The sequence below is a fragment of the Varroa jacobsoni genome, unplaced genomic scaffold (assembly GCF_002532875.2).
Source record: "Varroa jacobsoni isolate VJ856 unplaced genomic scaffold, vjacob_1.0 scaffold_994, whole genome shotgun sequence".
Classification (NCBI taxonomy): domain Eukaryota; kingdom Metazoa; phylum Arthropoda; class Arachnida; order Mesostigmata; family Varroidae; genus Varroa; species Varroa jacobsoni.
Genome location: NW_019213896.1, coordinates 57838 through 75809, shown reverse-complemented (window position 1 = coordinate 75809; position 17972 = coordinate 57838). Strand labels below are relative to the sequence as shown.

Below are 17972 nucleotides of genomic sequence, written 5' to 3'. Positions count from 1 at the left end.
ATATCATATATATATATATATATATGATAAATTAACTGACATAAAATTGCTTCTATTTTTTTTTATTACAGTTTTGTAACGACGCTGTACTCCCAGTGTCTAGCGACAAAGACAACACAAAGCTTTTTTTTATTGTGACACAGATTTTTTTATTTATTATGACACACACCAATATTGAAATGGCAATAATATGTTAAGCAGAAACTTTCCTTCACACAATTGTTGTTCAGGTCGAAAGCAGTAGTTTCTCTATTTCTGTTAATGGAAGGTTTAATGGTGGTGTCGGACGTAAACTAAATGTGACATTTAGTTTTAAATGATTGCGCCAAGGTCAAGTAATGCAATAATCACCGGTATTTCTGTTAGCATTTTCTAAATAGCGTTATATTTTTATTCAATAAATCATTTTTCTTTCATTGTGCTTTTCCACGTTAACCTTCGACAAAAATTTGGAATCGTTTAGCGGACGGCAAAGCGCAATGCAAGTGCTACCCCAAAAGCCTCTCAAGGTGCCATTATGCGGTGGAAGCAGAAGATTCCGTAGAACCGATGAAGCTTCTAGTCAATGCATTCCGCCCTCGACATGATACCGAGACAACCAATCTGCAAGATGTGATTGCCTTCTATCGTCAACACTGTCTTCTTTTCCATCAAAACGTCCTCCGTTCTTCGGTTTTCGACAATCGAAAATCCCCTTCTCCAAAAAAGATCGTAGTGTTCTCTCACTGTTCTATGCAGGGCCTTTTCCAATTATCCAGCATTCGTGCTCTACAGTACACGATTTCCGTATCAGTTACAGGTATAACCAAGTTGGTAGATGCTGCTTCAACTTGATCCAAGAAAGGTATCCTGTTCACGATGGATGACGGTTGCACAAAGTATTCCATCGAAATCTTCGGCAGAACGTGCGCACTTTATTAAAGGTGACTATGCCCGTTGATGTTCTCCTCGGATGATACATTTCATTTATCAGCATCTCAAGATGATGTCTCCAAAATAAACATATCCCAGGATCGAATTCGGAGTTTCCGTTTCTTAGTTAAATCGTATCATCAAAGTTTACTGCATCTCGGTTAAAGCCAAATGGGCCGGAAAGAAAGGATCACGACGATAGCTCTGGACAACAGGATAGATTATTTTTTGCAAGGTCTCAGTTCCTTTACTCTGACACTCGGCTAATGAGAGCTCCGCTACATGTTTTTGATTTCTCGGCCATATCCTAACGAACCTGCTCTGGTATGACTTATTGTGAGTAAACTTCGTCGTAAAGGAAGCAGGTTCTAAAATCAACGTTTAACATGTCAGAAAGCTTGATCTCTAGAAAACTTCAGAAGAGCTTATACTTTCTGCATGAGTACCATTTTTGCTATCCTATACTGTCCGTTTTTCGAATCGACCGGTAGACAATTTTTTTTATTTTTTCCCTTTAACATGATTCTTCAAAGCGTAGTATTCACCCATACCCTTATTTTCGACCACGTTTGCTGTCTTTGTTGACAATATGCACCCCGTTTACTTGCGCCAGCACACTGAAGCAGCAGTAGTAAAACACCAGCAGTTTTCTCCTACTGACATCCGTCCTCGAATCTTCTTGGAGCAATATCTGTTTCGTTGGAGCAAACGGTGTCTTCCCTTCTAGCGTCTTTTGCCCCACCCGTGCTTTTGGTTTTGGTGTTGTTTATTGTTCTCCCCACACAATGTAGTATTGCTTGACCTGTTCGACTGCTGTGGCGACACTCACAGTCGACTTCTCTATTCCCCTTTACACCCCCAACTCAAACCTGTGCTGAGACCAGCGAAGATAGTCGTATCCCTGTAGTGACTTTGCAGGCCAGTCGAGATGTACTGGATATACTGGCCTATCCCGCAGCAAGCAAGCCGATAAGTCTGAGCATAACATAAATATGGAGTCAGGCTCTGCAAACTACAACTAAATGTCAACTCCACGCGAAGGAGGTTTACCATCCAGTGGTAGCTGCTGTTTTTCTATTGAAGAAAAAATTCTCTAGTTTGGCTCCCGCTTATCCAAGCTTCTTAGTTCTATAGACTCAAACAAATATAGCGAAGTAGAAAAGCAGCATAAGCGGAACGCCAGGAAGAGAATAGTTATTTTTCAGCAACGAGCCGGTTCTAGGATTCTATCTATCGACTCAGCTTCCTCTAGTTAGAGTCTTCGACCGGATCGAATCGGAACGAATCAACGCCAAGCATCGGTTTCTTGCCTACCTAAAGAGTAATAAGCTAGTCCTCCCCTTTATTATCGTTGGCCGCTTAGCTATAACTTATAGCGATTATCATTATTACTATTACAATCAAAGTTATTACCATTACCTCGACTATTCGTGGGATATTAACACTATAGTGATAATGATAATAATAATGGATATTTTGCTTCGATCGACCGAGGCCAAGAAACAGTGTGAGAAAGCGCAGTATACGATAACAGCTGCTTGGCGTTTATTATAGATGATGTCATCTACAGACTTGCGCTGTTTGGACGGGGCATGGCCGACGTGTCGCGTGATGCCGGCCTCCACTACCTTCAAGCTAGAGGAGCATAGAGACGCAGAAACAAATAGAGAAAAGAGCAGCACGAGCTTTGTAGGCAAGATTAAACTACCGTGCGTTTGTAGTCTGACGCGGGAGAGTCATAAAAATCCCGCTGCGAAAGGAACTAACATTAGGAATTCTTCGTAACTGGCATCTAGCAGTCTTCAGGCAACATTTTAGAGCCTAACGCCTACCTGTATACGCGATTCAGTTATTTCAGAGTTGAATAAGTACGCAGTAAACTACTCTCCCAAAAAGGCTGAATGAAACTCTGTTGAGTTACTAACAAGCTTGGGCGTCATGTTTTGTACAAGGAAGATAGACTCTTCACTAAAGCAGATTTCTAAGAAGCAATGTTGACTTCTTCAATCAGTTTTGGATTATTTTTGGACATAATATAGTCTCACTATGCGGTAAACTTGCGTAATTCTCGGCCATTCTTGACTCCAAGCTCGATAGTTTGTTCAGGCTACGATTAGACCATGTCCACATCTATCTGAGAACGATGACCCTAGCTGGACATAAAACTGTTAGCAAGATGGCATAGGAGCCTGCTTTTCTGCTTTCCCCGTTTTCTTACCACAGTGAGGTTTGGGACGAGTAGACATGAGGAACTGTTAAGGACTTTAAGGGCATGTTCGTCTTTGTTATACACGAGAATATTAGGGCCGTATAACGTCGTACATGACATTAACCCGCAAAAGTAGTCTTAACTGAATGGTCTGTCTTTGCCGTGTTGCAGCTAATGGCCGAAGCAAGTGCAGCAGGCCTATATGCAGATGTAATGACAATCGCTAACTATAGTTAACATTGCATGACGGTTGTCGTGACTGGCTAACTGTGGGGGAAAGAGGGATCACGGTCGGGGTTACGTTTGAGCCCTGATACAGTCAAAAGCTGAGATCCACGTGGAGTTAGCATAAATCACGCGACCTGCATAAAGATCTTTGTCAAGGTGGGCGAGACAAACTTGGTTAATGCATCACGGATACAAGATAGGCATCCAGCAAGAAGCAGCTTGTCAGCGACTCTCTATGGCGTGAAGAAAGGACGCGTTGTCTACTGATTTACAGTGTGGCAATGCCTCGCTCATGCTCGGACACCAGCATGTGCCGCATTCGCTTGTGTTGAATATGGCCTGAGTAGACATATTCGAAACACCCGACGTTCTGTTGTTGCCAACGAAGTTTGTAACAATAATTTTTGTAGAAGATTTCCAAGGTAAGTTACCATCCCAGTATTTATGTAATGCTTTGCCACCGTTTGCTGGGTTTTACGATAAAGTGGTTAATACAGAATCGTACTTATAATTACGTGGTTGTTTTCCCAGCGAATAAATAATAGATCCATTACATTAATTATACATAAATCAACTCTCACGTCCACCCGCGGAATTATCACTTAGCTGTTTTAGGCACGGGTTTATGTGATTACCTTCGACCTTTCATTCTGAATTTCAGCTACCTTTAAATATAATGCAAAAATGCGCAAGGTTCAAACAGGGATAGTACATCGATAGAGAAAATATAGCTTAAATTCGAAAGCTAAAGCTGTTTCGATGTTTTAATAATGTAAACATTACAATCAGCAACAATGTCTTCATGCCATCAACAATGCCTGTGATTTCATCATATGATATCTACTTTTAGTTACAAGAAATGAGTGTTTCTGAAGAAACTCATTTCATACATATGAACCTTTCCGCCGACCCTCTCTCTCTCTCTCTCTCTCTCTCTATATATATATATATATATATATATATATTATATTTGTGGCTTTTCAGCCACGATACACATCACAATGTATTTGACGCACCCCGCGACTTCCGTGAATGAAAATCCATCTTTTCACATTTCAGTTATCTTTGTGTCAATAGTCAATCTTCGCCATTTGTAGTGTGTATTGTTGAAATCTACTATCTGCTACCATCGTGTACTGGACTAGATGTATGTCGTTTGCTGGTGAGGCGAGGATAATACTAGAGTTATCTCCTTGATCATCTAGAGTGCGAGAAATTGTCTTGTATTTGTTATTGCATACAGTTCCTGCAATGCCTGAGGCCTCGGGGAACTCTCTCCAAGTTGGATTACCGGAATCGGATTCATAATAACCCAATGTCTGTTCCACTTTACGAGCTCTGTGACAATCCTCTATTGTCGCCCCCTATCATAAGTCTACTTCACCCTCGAAAAGTGAGCATCGGTCATTGCTGAGACAGCAGCTTCTCAGACACTCCACATGGTTATAATCTATTACATATAGGTTATATATAAGAAAGTCAAAGTGTGTGACTGGCCATGACACGTGACTGCAGAGCACTCAGTCTTGGCTTTGAATAGGGAACCGATGTCAATGCACAACGCTTTTGGCCTCCAGTGACACTTTCGTTCTCCTTCCCGACATGCCGCTTAACTTCACCCCCAATTTTTGCGGCTGATATTACCACTTTGTGGCTATTTCACTCAGCTACTCCGACACAAATAAGCAACGCTGTCGGATTATACTGGTACAACGAGGCACAGAACATAAGAAGGTCGTGGTGCAGAAAAGATCACCGAAAAGAACACGAAGCTTGAAGCACTCTACAAAGGCAATACTTATGCGTATACATCTAGATACGGGCACTCAGTAACCTTTTAAATAATCAAGCAGAAAAAAATTGCGTATCGTGTTAGGGATTGTTTTTCGTGATTCAGTGCTCGTGCATTGTTCTTTAATACCGTGAGTTATTTCTCGCGTTTTGCTTATTGGCTACGGTGTAACTGCGGTTAGGTACCGTTTAGACACTATCAGTTGGTGTACAGAGACGTTTTTCATGCACCCTATATAAGCTAGGATTCATTCATTGTATAAGCTACTTGAGAAGCAAGCAGTGTTTACGCGATTTCATGAGCATCAGAGACGATTACTTAGGCACAACAGCTTTAGCGCTATGAACGGGTCACGCACCGCAACTTAAAGGAACGAATATTAAACAAGTTTTATTCATCCGTGTATCTTGTCTGCCATCTTTCTATACATGTGTGTGACTTTACGCCCGTAACATAACTGTGTAAACCGACATTATTGACTGGACCTCCTTTACAGCGACGACTCTGGTCGATTTCAACAAGAGTTGACTGCATGCACTACGGGCGATGCATCGCCTTGCCATTGAAATGACAACATTGATGGCAATTACTGCTAAGGGTCTGTAATAGGTTTTGTGCTTGTTTGTTATCTTGGTTTCTGAACGCAAACAGCTGACCAGTTGGAATATTTTGACCCATACGATTTGCTTGTAAAATTAGTATCCTTTGTCACTGATACAAGTTACTAATGCTTGTCAAGTTCTCCCATAGAAATCAGAGCTTAATATCAAGCCGACAGACATTAAAGTAGAGATAGACAACGCCTACAAATGGAAATTGCAAAATGTGTACATATATCCAGCCGTGTGCACGCCGCACATACACAAATACTAGTAACGATTTAGCTCCTGAAGATATGTCTATACAAGTATAAAGATCTGACAATGGTCAGTGCTTTGACTTGCTTTTATTAGAAAAAAAAGAGCTGGCAACAAACTATAAAAATACTCCAAGAAACATACTGTACTATGTAGTGTGTTTCATTTCGACATGAAGTAATAAATGTTGAGCAAAAACACTATTTCATCGACAATATATAGCTGAAAGGCCTTTAAAGTCAAATATTCAACATTCATAGAAGGAATATTTTCGTTAAACGAAAAACACACTTGTAAAATGTCTAGGTCTTCTACGTTTGTGTTCATTAGAAATCTATTATTTGTCTACGATCAATCACGTATGGTAGTCAGATGCGGCAAAGTATGTGTAATAGAACGTTAATTCGAAAACATTCAAGTAGCGTACGTGGAGGTGGACAACGAAATATATTGTGGTCAATACCTACCTTTCATCGCATTTGCAGTGTGACATGGTAAAGAGACTTTTGTTTCGAAGACCCCAGCGCCTCTCGAATGCCACGAGCGTGTAAGGGCATTGGTCGTGTTGGCGACAACAATGATCGGTGCGGGCACTTGCGCCCAATTCGTTCGGAGCAGCTGCACGATTACCGGAACCGCACCATTTAGTACCTGGCATTATCGACGAAAATAGCGAACTACAAAGCGAAAGCAACCCATATGTTCGCATTACATTTTGGGTTAATTCATTATACATAGTAGTATACTGTGTTCGATTTTGCTCAGAAGGTTTCGATTGGGAGAAGACACAAATAAAAGCTAAATGCGATACCTCACTAATTAAGCGTATGCAAAATGCTTCCGATCTATTCCCCTGCTGTCATAAAGCAAGCTGAATTTTGTTGATAAAAGAACAAAGTATTGTTGACATAATCAGAATTTTCGAAAAACCAAATTGTTCCCACAATGAATAGGATTTTTTTTCGGAAAAACACAACGATTGGACACCAGATTTTTAAACACAAGTTTTCATTGCAAAAACATTAGATAAAACGTCTTACGGTTTTCTCATATTCAGATATGCTTTCTTTTTATACCGAAGCTCCGATACAAAAGCAGTACGGCTTAGATTCTTCAAACATGGACCACTGGACGCCTTGGGGTGTCCAGATGTAATGACCTCAGATGTTCGGTTAACGTATGATGCATACATGATACATACCTTACAAATAAGGCTTTAAGGGCCGCGGATCAAGTTGTACTAGACGTTTATTATCTGTCGTGTTGAACACATTTTGACAAGAGGGAAATAGAAGTCCTTACCGACGCACGCGTTTTCGACGTTTGTGAAGCACGTTTCCGTTGTTTCCTTGCTGGACATCCAGCAGACTTTCTTCCGCGTTAATGACCTCGTCATCGTCAGATTGCAATCCTTTCATTCCATGAAGTTCACTGAGTTGTTGAGGTTTGTTTTGGGCGGCTGCAGTTCTTCTTATTCGGCGCTGCAGGCTCCAACAAGCTTTTCTATGCGACTGGAATATGATAAGTTTAATCGATAAATGTGATGGTCTGTTGTTGGCGTATACCAGATTGTAATTACTTACAATTTCATAGGGAAAAGTGCTAAAACGCATTACTAGCTTGTGTACACGGTTGCATGAGATACGTCATTTTAATGTAAGTTGCAAGGTAAGCTACTTAGAGAAAGAACTCTGCAAGAAAAAAATTCAATAATCTCATATATTCTGTAGATAAAAGAGTACCTTTATATAAATAATCATATGGAATAAAGTCTGTTATAAACATAAGAAAGCTAAGACAGAACATTCAGCACGAATTTTGTTTCCTTCATGAAATTTCTCTAACATTCATTTACCTTGAAGTGGAGCACTTCGTTGACTTCTTTCATGAGTTGCTTTTTTTGTGCCGCCTGATCTAGAAGCATAAACGTCTCATTCCAAATTTGGCGCTCTAGACGGTCTTCAATCGAACACCACAGCGGTTCCTCCGAGCCGTACAACGGCGAATCCTCGATACCGCGGGATGAATCTTCTGCATTGGAGTTTTCTACACTAAATAGTATCTCTGTCCTCCTCTCTACGTTTTTCGGTGTGTCTGGAATATCCTTTACTGTATACTTCAGATTTGAACTTTGGCTTTTCCTCTCGTGGCTGTTTAAATATCTTTTATCTAAGTTTAAGAGATCATCGTCCTCGAACACTGATGAAGACGTCATTATCTGTGTTGCCTGGTCTACTTTCTCAAGCCCATCGAACACCTGGCGAGCCGTTTTATGTTCGGCACAGTTGAAATCGTCCATTATGGCCCGATAGAACTCGGCTACTTCCACTGGATCAGATTCCACCCTGCATGATTCTAGCTTGCCGTCGAGATAGAATAGGCTGAGAAGTTGATTACCATCGGATAAACGTCGCGACACCGTGCCTCGAAACTGCAGAGCATTTTCAAGCACTGTCACTTCATGCAAATGTGCCCGAACCTCGCTTTCGCCACCGCTAAAATATAACCGATGGTAAAAAGCAGGAACGTCGACAGACCTAGAAAAGTAGAAAATTATTTTCGTTAGCTATAATCTTCACATTCTGTAAATTCGTCGTATTATTATTATTAACCTAGTTTTTAATAGTCGATTGCTTTTGTTATCTCAGATTTTTGAGACTAAATTAACTGTATATTGTCATGTGTGCAAAGCAGTGGGGTCCGTTAAATAATAAATCTGGTTATTATTGCGTATTTAATCTTAGCAGTTTTCACGCTAATGCATAGAGATTTGCTTATTGCCTCGTGCTACAAGAAATATTCTAGCTATCGCAGATAGATAGTCGGTACGTTCCTGCGACATCATGCGGCCGCGTTGTTTTTCCATGAAGAAATAAATTAGAACAGCAAAATAAATGCCAGACGTAAGGCGCAACACGCACAGAAATATTTAGCGTGTACCGGTGCGTGACGTATGTGTCTATAGTTGGTGTAGGCATTATACGGTTCCCGAAGACATCACCTATTAAATACAATGGTCACCTGTCGGGGTTCGTTCGTATACGTTCTGCAGTGGTAAATACTCGCGCTTAATTAATTAGTTTGCTACATGTTATACTTGGATGGTAACGCGATACCCCTTGCATCTGCTTTGATGGTCTTGCGGTGCGTAAGTCAAATGCTTGCACTGAGTTCAGTGCCAAATGGTTCAACTAGTGTAAGCATCACATTACGAGTAACTAAGTAGAGCTGATGACAGAGTAACACAGCTATCGTAACAATTAGTTACAATATTTAGTGTTCATACTAATAGCAGCAGAGACTTTCGGTTGTTTTCTCAATTCAACATTTAAATTTTCCCGCGCTTTTTGTGAAAACAGATAAGGCGTCAACCAGCTGCATTATGCACGTACCTTTACGCTCGTTACATTACTAGCTCTACAAAAAAATTTCGCGGTAAAACCTTTCTGAGATAATTAAGAGCATGTTATAGTAGAGTACTTGTTTACTCCGCGCCCTGTGCGGTAAAGCACTACTGCATCACACTGTCTTCTGGCGAATGGAACAAACTGGATATTATTACAGAGAATATCATGCTCGTAGTCTACGTATATTCAACAGGCCAGCATCCTGTTCAAACAATGATGATGATAATTAAGGCTATTCAGTCCCGACAGCTCCATGTCTGATCCTCCTCAAAAGGTTTCGAACGAATTGAAGGACACACAAGAGTAATAATAGTGATCGGCAAAAGATGCGAGAAAAACAAAAAGATTATGCAACAGACCTTCATTGAACGAAGCATCTATTCCGCTTGTGTATATATCTACTGATTCATGCAGAGACGCCTCGTTTTTGCATGACAGTCGTTTGCATTGAGCTATGTGAAAACTTCGAACCGAAAAAGGATACAGTAGTAGGGGTTATTTGACCGACCACGTGTCAACTAGCGGCTCTGACACATGGAGATATCCAACGACCGGATTACGTTGAAGTACAAAGAGGATGTGACACAAATAGCAACGCTGAGGTGAAAGAAGCAATTTTTCGACTTTCGAAGACCCACTGTATAACAGGAAGCGAATGGCATATTTCTTATAGCTGTGGTAAACAGCTAGCCTGGGGCTAAATACGCGGCAGCTTATTCAGGTATATCCACGTATCGAATAAAATGACTATCGAAGTTTCATAATGGTGTGATACATAATAATACAACATATTGTACACACACACATATATATATCAAATAAGGTCGATGGACAACATTTAAAATACAAAGAGGCCATTTGGATACAGAAAATGGACGTCAATATATGCTGTAATAATTTCTTTTGTCAAACGGGCTTAGGGACAGTATGAGGCAGGACGTATATTGAAGACAATCGTTGAACAGCGAATTAGGTGCCCTTTTTCAGTTTTTGCCATACAATGATGTGCCCACCCGGCGGATGGATAGCTACAAAGAGAGCCTGTTTTTAAAGCTGATAGAAAATGCTTCCTTCCTTAATATCCTATTATCTAGTGTCCGTGAAGGATGTGTGCTTATAACAACGTAAAAACAACAACTAGCAGATTAGCCAGCATAGGCATTAGTTCGAAAAGAAATAAGATATAAGCACTTTCGATTGTGCGCCTTTCTCTAAAGAAAAGACTCGTTCACAATCAATCGTCACTCGCCCCTGATCTTCTTCCCTCGTGATCATGACTGGAAGAAGTAACAAGCATACGACGCAGCTAGAAGCCTCTCGAGGCTACAACCTACCCAAAAGGGATGTCTGGGTCACCCGTCAGTCGCTTCTGTGAAAAAGGCGTTTGATCCTTGACCTTGAATATGGCACCACGCCAAAAACATCGTCCCGTAAATTGCTTCATTAGGCTAGTGGGCCAATGATATCGAACGATAAATGTTCGAGGCGTGTTTTCTCAATTGTCTACCTTATCTTGTCGGTATCAGAGAACACTGGCGGTTAATCTTAGGTAACAAGTCTTGCAAAAAACATCGTTATGCATATGTGCTTCTTGCTGTATTTCGTCTAAACTTGAGATAAGTTGAACTCTCTAATAGTTTTGTTACTTCACGACGTATTTGGCGCAAACTTTCGCTCCCGCTTCCCCCCCCCTCTCTCTCTCTCTCTCTCTCTCTCTCTCTCTCTCTCTCAGATACACACACACATGCCTGCACAGATGACTTTTAGTCTTACCAAAACGACATAAGGTGCTTACAGTTAGGTAATTCCGATTATGGCGATTTGTTGTCACACTTTACTGCTTCGACCAAATATTGTTGTCCCGTTTGCTAAGAAGGTTTGTTTCAAGCGATATGAACTCGTGTGCTTGGAATAAAAGCACGTTTTTATAAGCGTGTTCTATTTTGGGTCGGTTCAGAGGTTTCGAATATAAACATTTTTTGACCCTGATAACGAGTGCTCTCTAGACAATATCCTTTATATTTCGAGTTTTACGCCCAGTGTCGTCGGCAGGCATAGTTCTATCAGACAAACAGCTAATTCCAGCACGAGACGAAGTTTGTCTATGCTTGGGTACGAACCTGGGTCTCTAGACAACATGAGACACTCGTAACTGCAGTGTATACCCTGAGCCAAAAGTAGTTAATGTATATGTTCAAATAGTATTTACTTGTATACGCCCATAGGTACATTTAAAATAATAATTTTACTGTCTACTGCTCGTTATTCACTTAGAGTGGTAAGGTGAGATTAGATGAGTAAAAGCACCAGCTGCAACAAAGCTTCGGTACTACAAACACCACAAAAAAGGCTCTATTGCATCACTATTGCAAATAACAGCCTGGCTGAGGCTAGCAAGATAATCCCGTGAATAAGAAAAAAAGTGAGCACGCCGATGCTACTAGCTGACGCTGTGATACGAGCGTTCTTGTTTTCATCAATTTGTTTTCAGAGTTGGTTAATCTTTCTAGTAAATTTTTGGGCAAACATTTGTCTCTATTATAGTTACTGCTAAGATCAGCAGCCTCTCAAGCTTAGATCTTTGCAATTGGTCCCTGGGGGTACTTTTAAACCTACTAAGGAATGTATCTATGAAAATCTGTGAATCGCTCGCATTTAGCAGCAATATGAGACTAGACCAGCCTAGTTTTAACTAGTATCTACACAAAACTCTTGCTTGGGATAATGGGATAAGTGGTGCAATGATATATACCGATACCAGCAAACGCGAATAACACCCTAAGCAGAATGTAATAGCCTAAGGGTATAAATAAAACTAAATATTTAACAAGGGCTTAATGGAAAAAATAGGAATAACGTTTAAGAAGTAGAATTGTATATGTTGTTATAACTAGTGTCTTCGAGAGCCATTTACTTAAACAAAAAAATCTTCATACAGGTCATGAGTACTTGCGTTCAGTCCCGACTACAAGAATGACTGAGCACACAATGTCCACTTGAAGCCTTCCCTTCTGTTAACATTGCATAGATTTTCGAGTCCGATCTTCCAGGAATGAAAAATACTAAATATGCACTTTAAGATTACGTGCACGCAAGTAGAAGACGACCGAACCTATAAAGAGAAGCAATAATAATTTTATTTTTTAACCGCTACACTGAAACTCTTTTATATCTAAAGAATCGTAGGTATGGATTAACTTATTTAGAAACATGAAATAGATAACACAAATGGCTCATGATTAATAAGAACCTCGCAGACTAGTTAGGAACATGAAGCCGCCATTACGAACTCGTGTTTCCGAAAATTCTAAGCGGCATTGATCACAAGAATTTTTGACAAAACCTGAGAAAATGGTCCCTTAAAGCTCTTTGAGCTATTGTTTGTCTTTATCTCTTCGAGTTTTAGCGACCTGCTCAAAACAAATTTTATGAAAGCTTTTTACCGCGGTGGCAAGGTCAGCGAACTGCCGGATACACATCAATGAGGTCTAGGATTTAATTCCCAGCTGAGATGCAATAGGTTTAGCTTAGGTTCCAATTACCAGCCTGGACCATATAGGTCGTTACTTGTAAAATATGCGACATTGTTATCCATGATGCCACAGGCAGTGTCGCCTAATTTGGGGTATCGATTGGTGCTGAGAGCTTTCAGCCTTTGTAAAAGACTACTCTCTCATAGTACCCTCCCATACACAAATACATATCACCGATTGTATTCGTGCTGGACGCGGTCGAGCAGGCGCTCCGCTTGTACAGCTGAGCTAACCCTCATCGGATTAAAAGAAAAAAAATCACTGGAAACGTTTAGGATTTAACATTTTATGCCCACATTTTAAGAGAAAAAGCTAAAAAATGCGCATAACAATAACTGTGCCGCAGTCACGGGAGAGTGCGCCGGCCATATTGTCACGTAAGTGATAATTCTCAGAGAATTACAATGCTAAATTCAAACAACAAGGTGAATGTGCGCATCTAAAAAAGGCTCTTGAACCTCAAAGACTCAAAGCAAGGATAAGCGGATTCACCGGTAACTTCGATAGCACACGAAGTGTTCTTTCGATGAAATTCGTCGATAGATGTACGTATCGAGAAATGACACTAACCCTATCGACCAAAGAACCGTATCTACATATATAGAGGAGATACGGAACACAGAAAGCACTGAGCGTAGCAGCTCAATCCGCACGTGCCTCGACTCCATACAGTTACTGTACCATTTTATATTAAAATATAATCGAACGCCATTCAGCTGTTTTTCTCCAATGCGACAGACTTCGCGTATATCTGTATTTCCTATGTCTATAAAAAGTCTATGTATTTCCGAATGCAATAGACTAACACATTTGCTCCCTAGTACTACTTTAAACTGCATGGAACTTTCCGAAGTTACCCATATGTTAAACAATATAAGATAACGTTGGTATATATATATATACATATATATAGACTTATCGAAGGCAAAAACAAGTTTGGAGAGGAATGAGGTGTGCAGGACTATGGAAATATAATTGCAAGGCACTCTGTGTGCAGTTTCCTTGTGCTTCGCCGAACTGGAAGGTTCCTGCAGGCTAAATAATCTTTGTATTCGTAAATGTGAAAACTGTATAACAACAGAGTATGAAGATGAGCGCTCGAGGCTCGCCTTTTTAACAGGAGACTTAACATAGATACACTTGCTTGCTGTATGTTATCGCCTTTACGTTATTAGTACCGCAACACAGAGCTATTAAGAATGCAGATTACAGTTATATTTGAAACCAGAAAAATTTCGAATAAAACAAAGATCTTCCCCGGTAAATAGATATTGAAGTAGCTTTGATCAACCTATCTGTCCGTGGTATTTGTTATATTTCAAGGTCACGTTTCGCGTTGGATATCGATGTTGCCGTTATCAACATTGACGAAACTGTTGCCATCTGTGTTAGCAAAAGGAATCGACTTAGAGCACTGGTTACTTTCTTATTATTGCCTATTTGATGCTACATATCTGTAATGGTAATGTAAATGCAGCGCCTTCCTTAGTGCCAACATGTGGAAGGCAACTACACTATCGACTAAAGGCTTACTTTGGCATTTTTCGAGTTTCGGAATACATTTTTAGCCTCCAAGTTGCATCTCGAACGGGTGCCTTTCTAAAGGTAGCATGATCGACCTTTGAGTCCTGTCATATAACCCCATCATGGCAGTATCAGCCAGATAGGGCTTTAGAAGCGGTGTATGCGGAAAATAAGTTAATTGGTCTGATAGCAGAATTAGTTATGCAGTTAGTTACCTACTTAATGTAGGCGTCATGAGGCGATAAAGCGCCTGTTGCGTTCAGTAAGCAGATCATTTAGTGGAGATGATACTGGCCTAAGGCTCAATCGATACAAAAATTCTCACCAATTTTTAAGGAGGTTCCATAAAAAAGAAATCTGGACGCATTAGATAGTGCAGATAAAATACTTGTGTTTGGTCATTCTGTTGACATTGGATAGAACGAACCGACATAGCAAAGTTGTTTATCGTCAGATTGAACAGCGCAAATTTTAGGCGACCGAATTCTATTCGAGGACCCCGTTGGTCCCTACTCGTGAGTGATGGTGCTATTTCGTAATAACGTTTGTTCGGCCCTAGCTTGTCAGCGGCTTCTTTACTTTTAATTATACTTATCGATATTATTTACTGAAGCCCTAGCTCTCAGATATTATGTTTCTTTGAAAGGTTCTTTGAAGACAATCTTCACTTTATCACGTCAGCTGCTGCAGATGAACTCACACAACAGTTTACAGCTAATTTTAGTATCAGGTTTTCGATGCGGCAAACGAATATCTTCGTGGAAATAACTGTCTTCTCATAATGATTGTCGATATCTCCTCTGTGTTCTCGAATTAAGTAGAAGTGGAAATACACTGTTTTTAGAAAGAGAAGAGAAGAGCTATTGAATGGTAGACTCTAGCAACGTTAGTGGTCGTTTTCCTTTGGCAACGGATAGTAATGCCATAGTCTTGTCGACGACCGATATCACGAGTTCAGATATAGCTCACATCTACCATGAAAAGTTCTCTTGATCTCTACAGGAGGTCGGAAAGAAATCAGGCGTACGGTAGATTCGTTATTCAAAGATGCGGCAGACTGTTTATTATCTTTTTCTCAAGGCAAAGGTGCAGTGTTGTAACAATGAATATGTTTCAGAAAAGCCATATTTTCTGTAGCGCGCTAGCAGGCGATTGTCTATACGTTTCGGTTTAGTGGACGAAGTGCACACGGCTCTGTTGTTTAGCGAGCCCGTCAAATTTCTTAGACCTGATTCTTATCGCTTTTTTGCTGATATCACATTCTAAATCTACGAATTATCACCCCTTATTTTCATTTAAACTGTATTAAAACAATAATAAGGTCAGAAGAGACAAACCACGAGTCCAACCAAAATTCTTTAATGAAATTTTAGGCTACCTTCTATTCATCTTATTTAGTACGTCAGAATTTCGTTACACCCAATATGCAAGAAAATCTTTTTGCAACATAGACGTTGACATATGTAAACAACAGCAGTAAACTCTAGACAAAAGAAGGCTTTGTATTCACGGCAAGATACGCATAGGGTCCGCATTCCTACTAAGGCTATCAACACCGCTCTCGTTACTCTAACTCACCAATGAGATGTTTTTTCATTCTGAGGCGAATCTTGAGGTGTAGCCGTGACAATGAGGAGAAAACTTACTACGATCAGACTACGCAGACAGTAGTTTCCTACTCCGTAACGTGTGGAGTCCTCATAATGAACTGCCCAGGTGCTGCCAGAACTGTGTGATGCCATCTCCGACGCCCCCTTGTTGCCCCAGTCACGTCTACGTAGGCTGTAGGACAGCCTCTTGGCACTTTAGCTGTATACATGGACACCACCTACCTACACTTGCCACTCTGGGCAAAGCATCTCCGTTTTCTTTACAGCCCGCTGTTGTATGCAGTACGCTAACCACGCGTTATTTGGTGGTTTGATAATATTCGTCACAATTAAGTTTTCAGGCATTTCTTCATAGAACTAAGTTCAAAAGGATAACTTCACTGCAATCCTTGGGGGGGGGGGAGGCAAAACAGTACGCAAAAAACTGTCCACCAAAACAAAATTGCTTTTTTTCTGTGAAAATGCTGGATCCAATATTTGATAAATTCGACTCAAAACTCTTCTATGTATGACGATCTTGACTCGACACGATTCACGTAAGCGCCTTCACAGGTACTCAGCAATTTCTTAACAGGTTCTCTTTGTACGAGCATCTGCTTAAGTGCTCCGTTTTCGATTTGTCGCCGAGTGCTTGCCGAAAATCTTTTCGACAGGCCGTAACTATACGAATCAAACTCTTCTCGATAATGTGCTTCCACTAGAATGTAAGTTCAGCTTCGTACATTTGTATCCTCCAGCAGGTACAATAATTAAAAAAGGATGAAGTTGCTGGAAAGCTGGAAGCAGACTGTCTTGGCCTGCTTTTCCGTTTCCAACAAGTGTACGGGACCAACTGGGGACGTGGTAGCTTCACAGCGCGGTCCTTCGGGGCGGAGCCAGGAGAAAGGAGAACGCTGCCAGCGGAGAGGAGGAGCTTGCCGATGCTCACTGGAGTTGGAGTCGCTCCTTGAGCTGGAGTCACCTACCGGCAGACTTTCTTAGAGACTGACTCATACACGGTAACATACGCGTGGGGGAGAGACGAGATCGGGTTATTAGATTCGCTATCTAACTAACGACAGCAACAAAGACAATAGCAATAGCTATTGTTGTCATCCCAGTTCTCTAAACTTCAATAACATGCACACATGTGCCCAAATTAGTGATTCGTAAAGCGTAAGATGCTCAGCTGTTTAGCAGCTTACGTTACATTAAAATCACACTATATTACCGTGCATATATGATAACTCAAATAATGAGAGTTAGTGTGAGGTTCGCGTTATACCTACCCACGCCGAACTTTATTTTCGTATACTTAAACGTGCTAATAATTGAATCATAAATTACTCTTGTCTGAGACTGGCTGCGATCGTCTGGCCATGAATTTTTTTAGAAGTCTGCTACAATGGGAAGGCCTCGTGTCGCAGGAATCATTGCTCGATGTTCGCTGGATATTGTATGCATTCGGCATTAATGGGAGCGATCTAGGTCAAGTCCAATCGCTATAAATCTACTGCTAAGAATCTACTGGGTGCAGTTGACACGTGAGACCAAGCAAAGGCCGAATTGTATCAATTTAAGCTGGCGAGTAAATCGGATACAATCCTGGGAGAGCCAGCATTGGTTCCCGAACAAAACAGCAGCATCATTCGGTCCGCCATCATTCAGGGTTGAAACTCTAACCCCCAGAACTATTGATAGCTAGTTATGGCTACCTAAGATGCAGCATTGTCAATAAGATACGATCGTAGCTGTACACATATGGAATATTTAACTGGAGTTTATCCACATTCTGAGAATGGACTAGTTCCTAGTAACGCAATACCAGACGAACATATTATTATACATCAGAAGTTTCGATTACGATACTTTTTGATCGTTAAGTTTCAATAGTTTGAGATGAGAAACTATTGAGTGATGG

The 17972-nt window shown here is 40.7% G+C and overlaps 1 protein-coding gene across 2 annotated transcripts in view; it reads right to left on the bottom strand.

The window, feature by feature from the left end:
- The window catches only part of LOC111265643 (uncharacterized), a 20005-nt gene extending 2881 nt beyond the window's left edge, over positions 1-17124 (bottom strand). Inside the window, exons 1-4 of one of the 2 annotated variants that reach the window (XM_022842497.2) lie at positions 16041-17124; positions 7854-8535; positions 7301-7509; positions 6466-6616 (exon numbers count right to left, since the gene is read on the bottom strand). In XM_022842497.2, coding sequence (XP_022698232.1) covers positions 6469-6616; positions 7301-7509; positions 7854-8535; positions 16041-16204 — 1203 coding nt within the window. In that variant the 5' untranslated portion in view covers positions 16205-17124 and the 3' untranslated portion in view covers positions 6466-6468. Of the gene's footprint in view, positions 1-6465; positions 6676-7300; positions 7510-7853; positions 8536-16040 lie in introns of both variants that reach the window. The other variant, XM_022842496.2, reaches the window with a different exon arrangement.
- Positions 17125-17972: the final 848 nt, after the last annotated feature.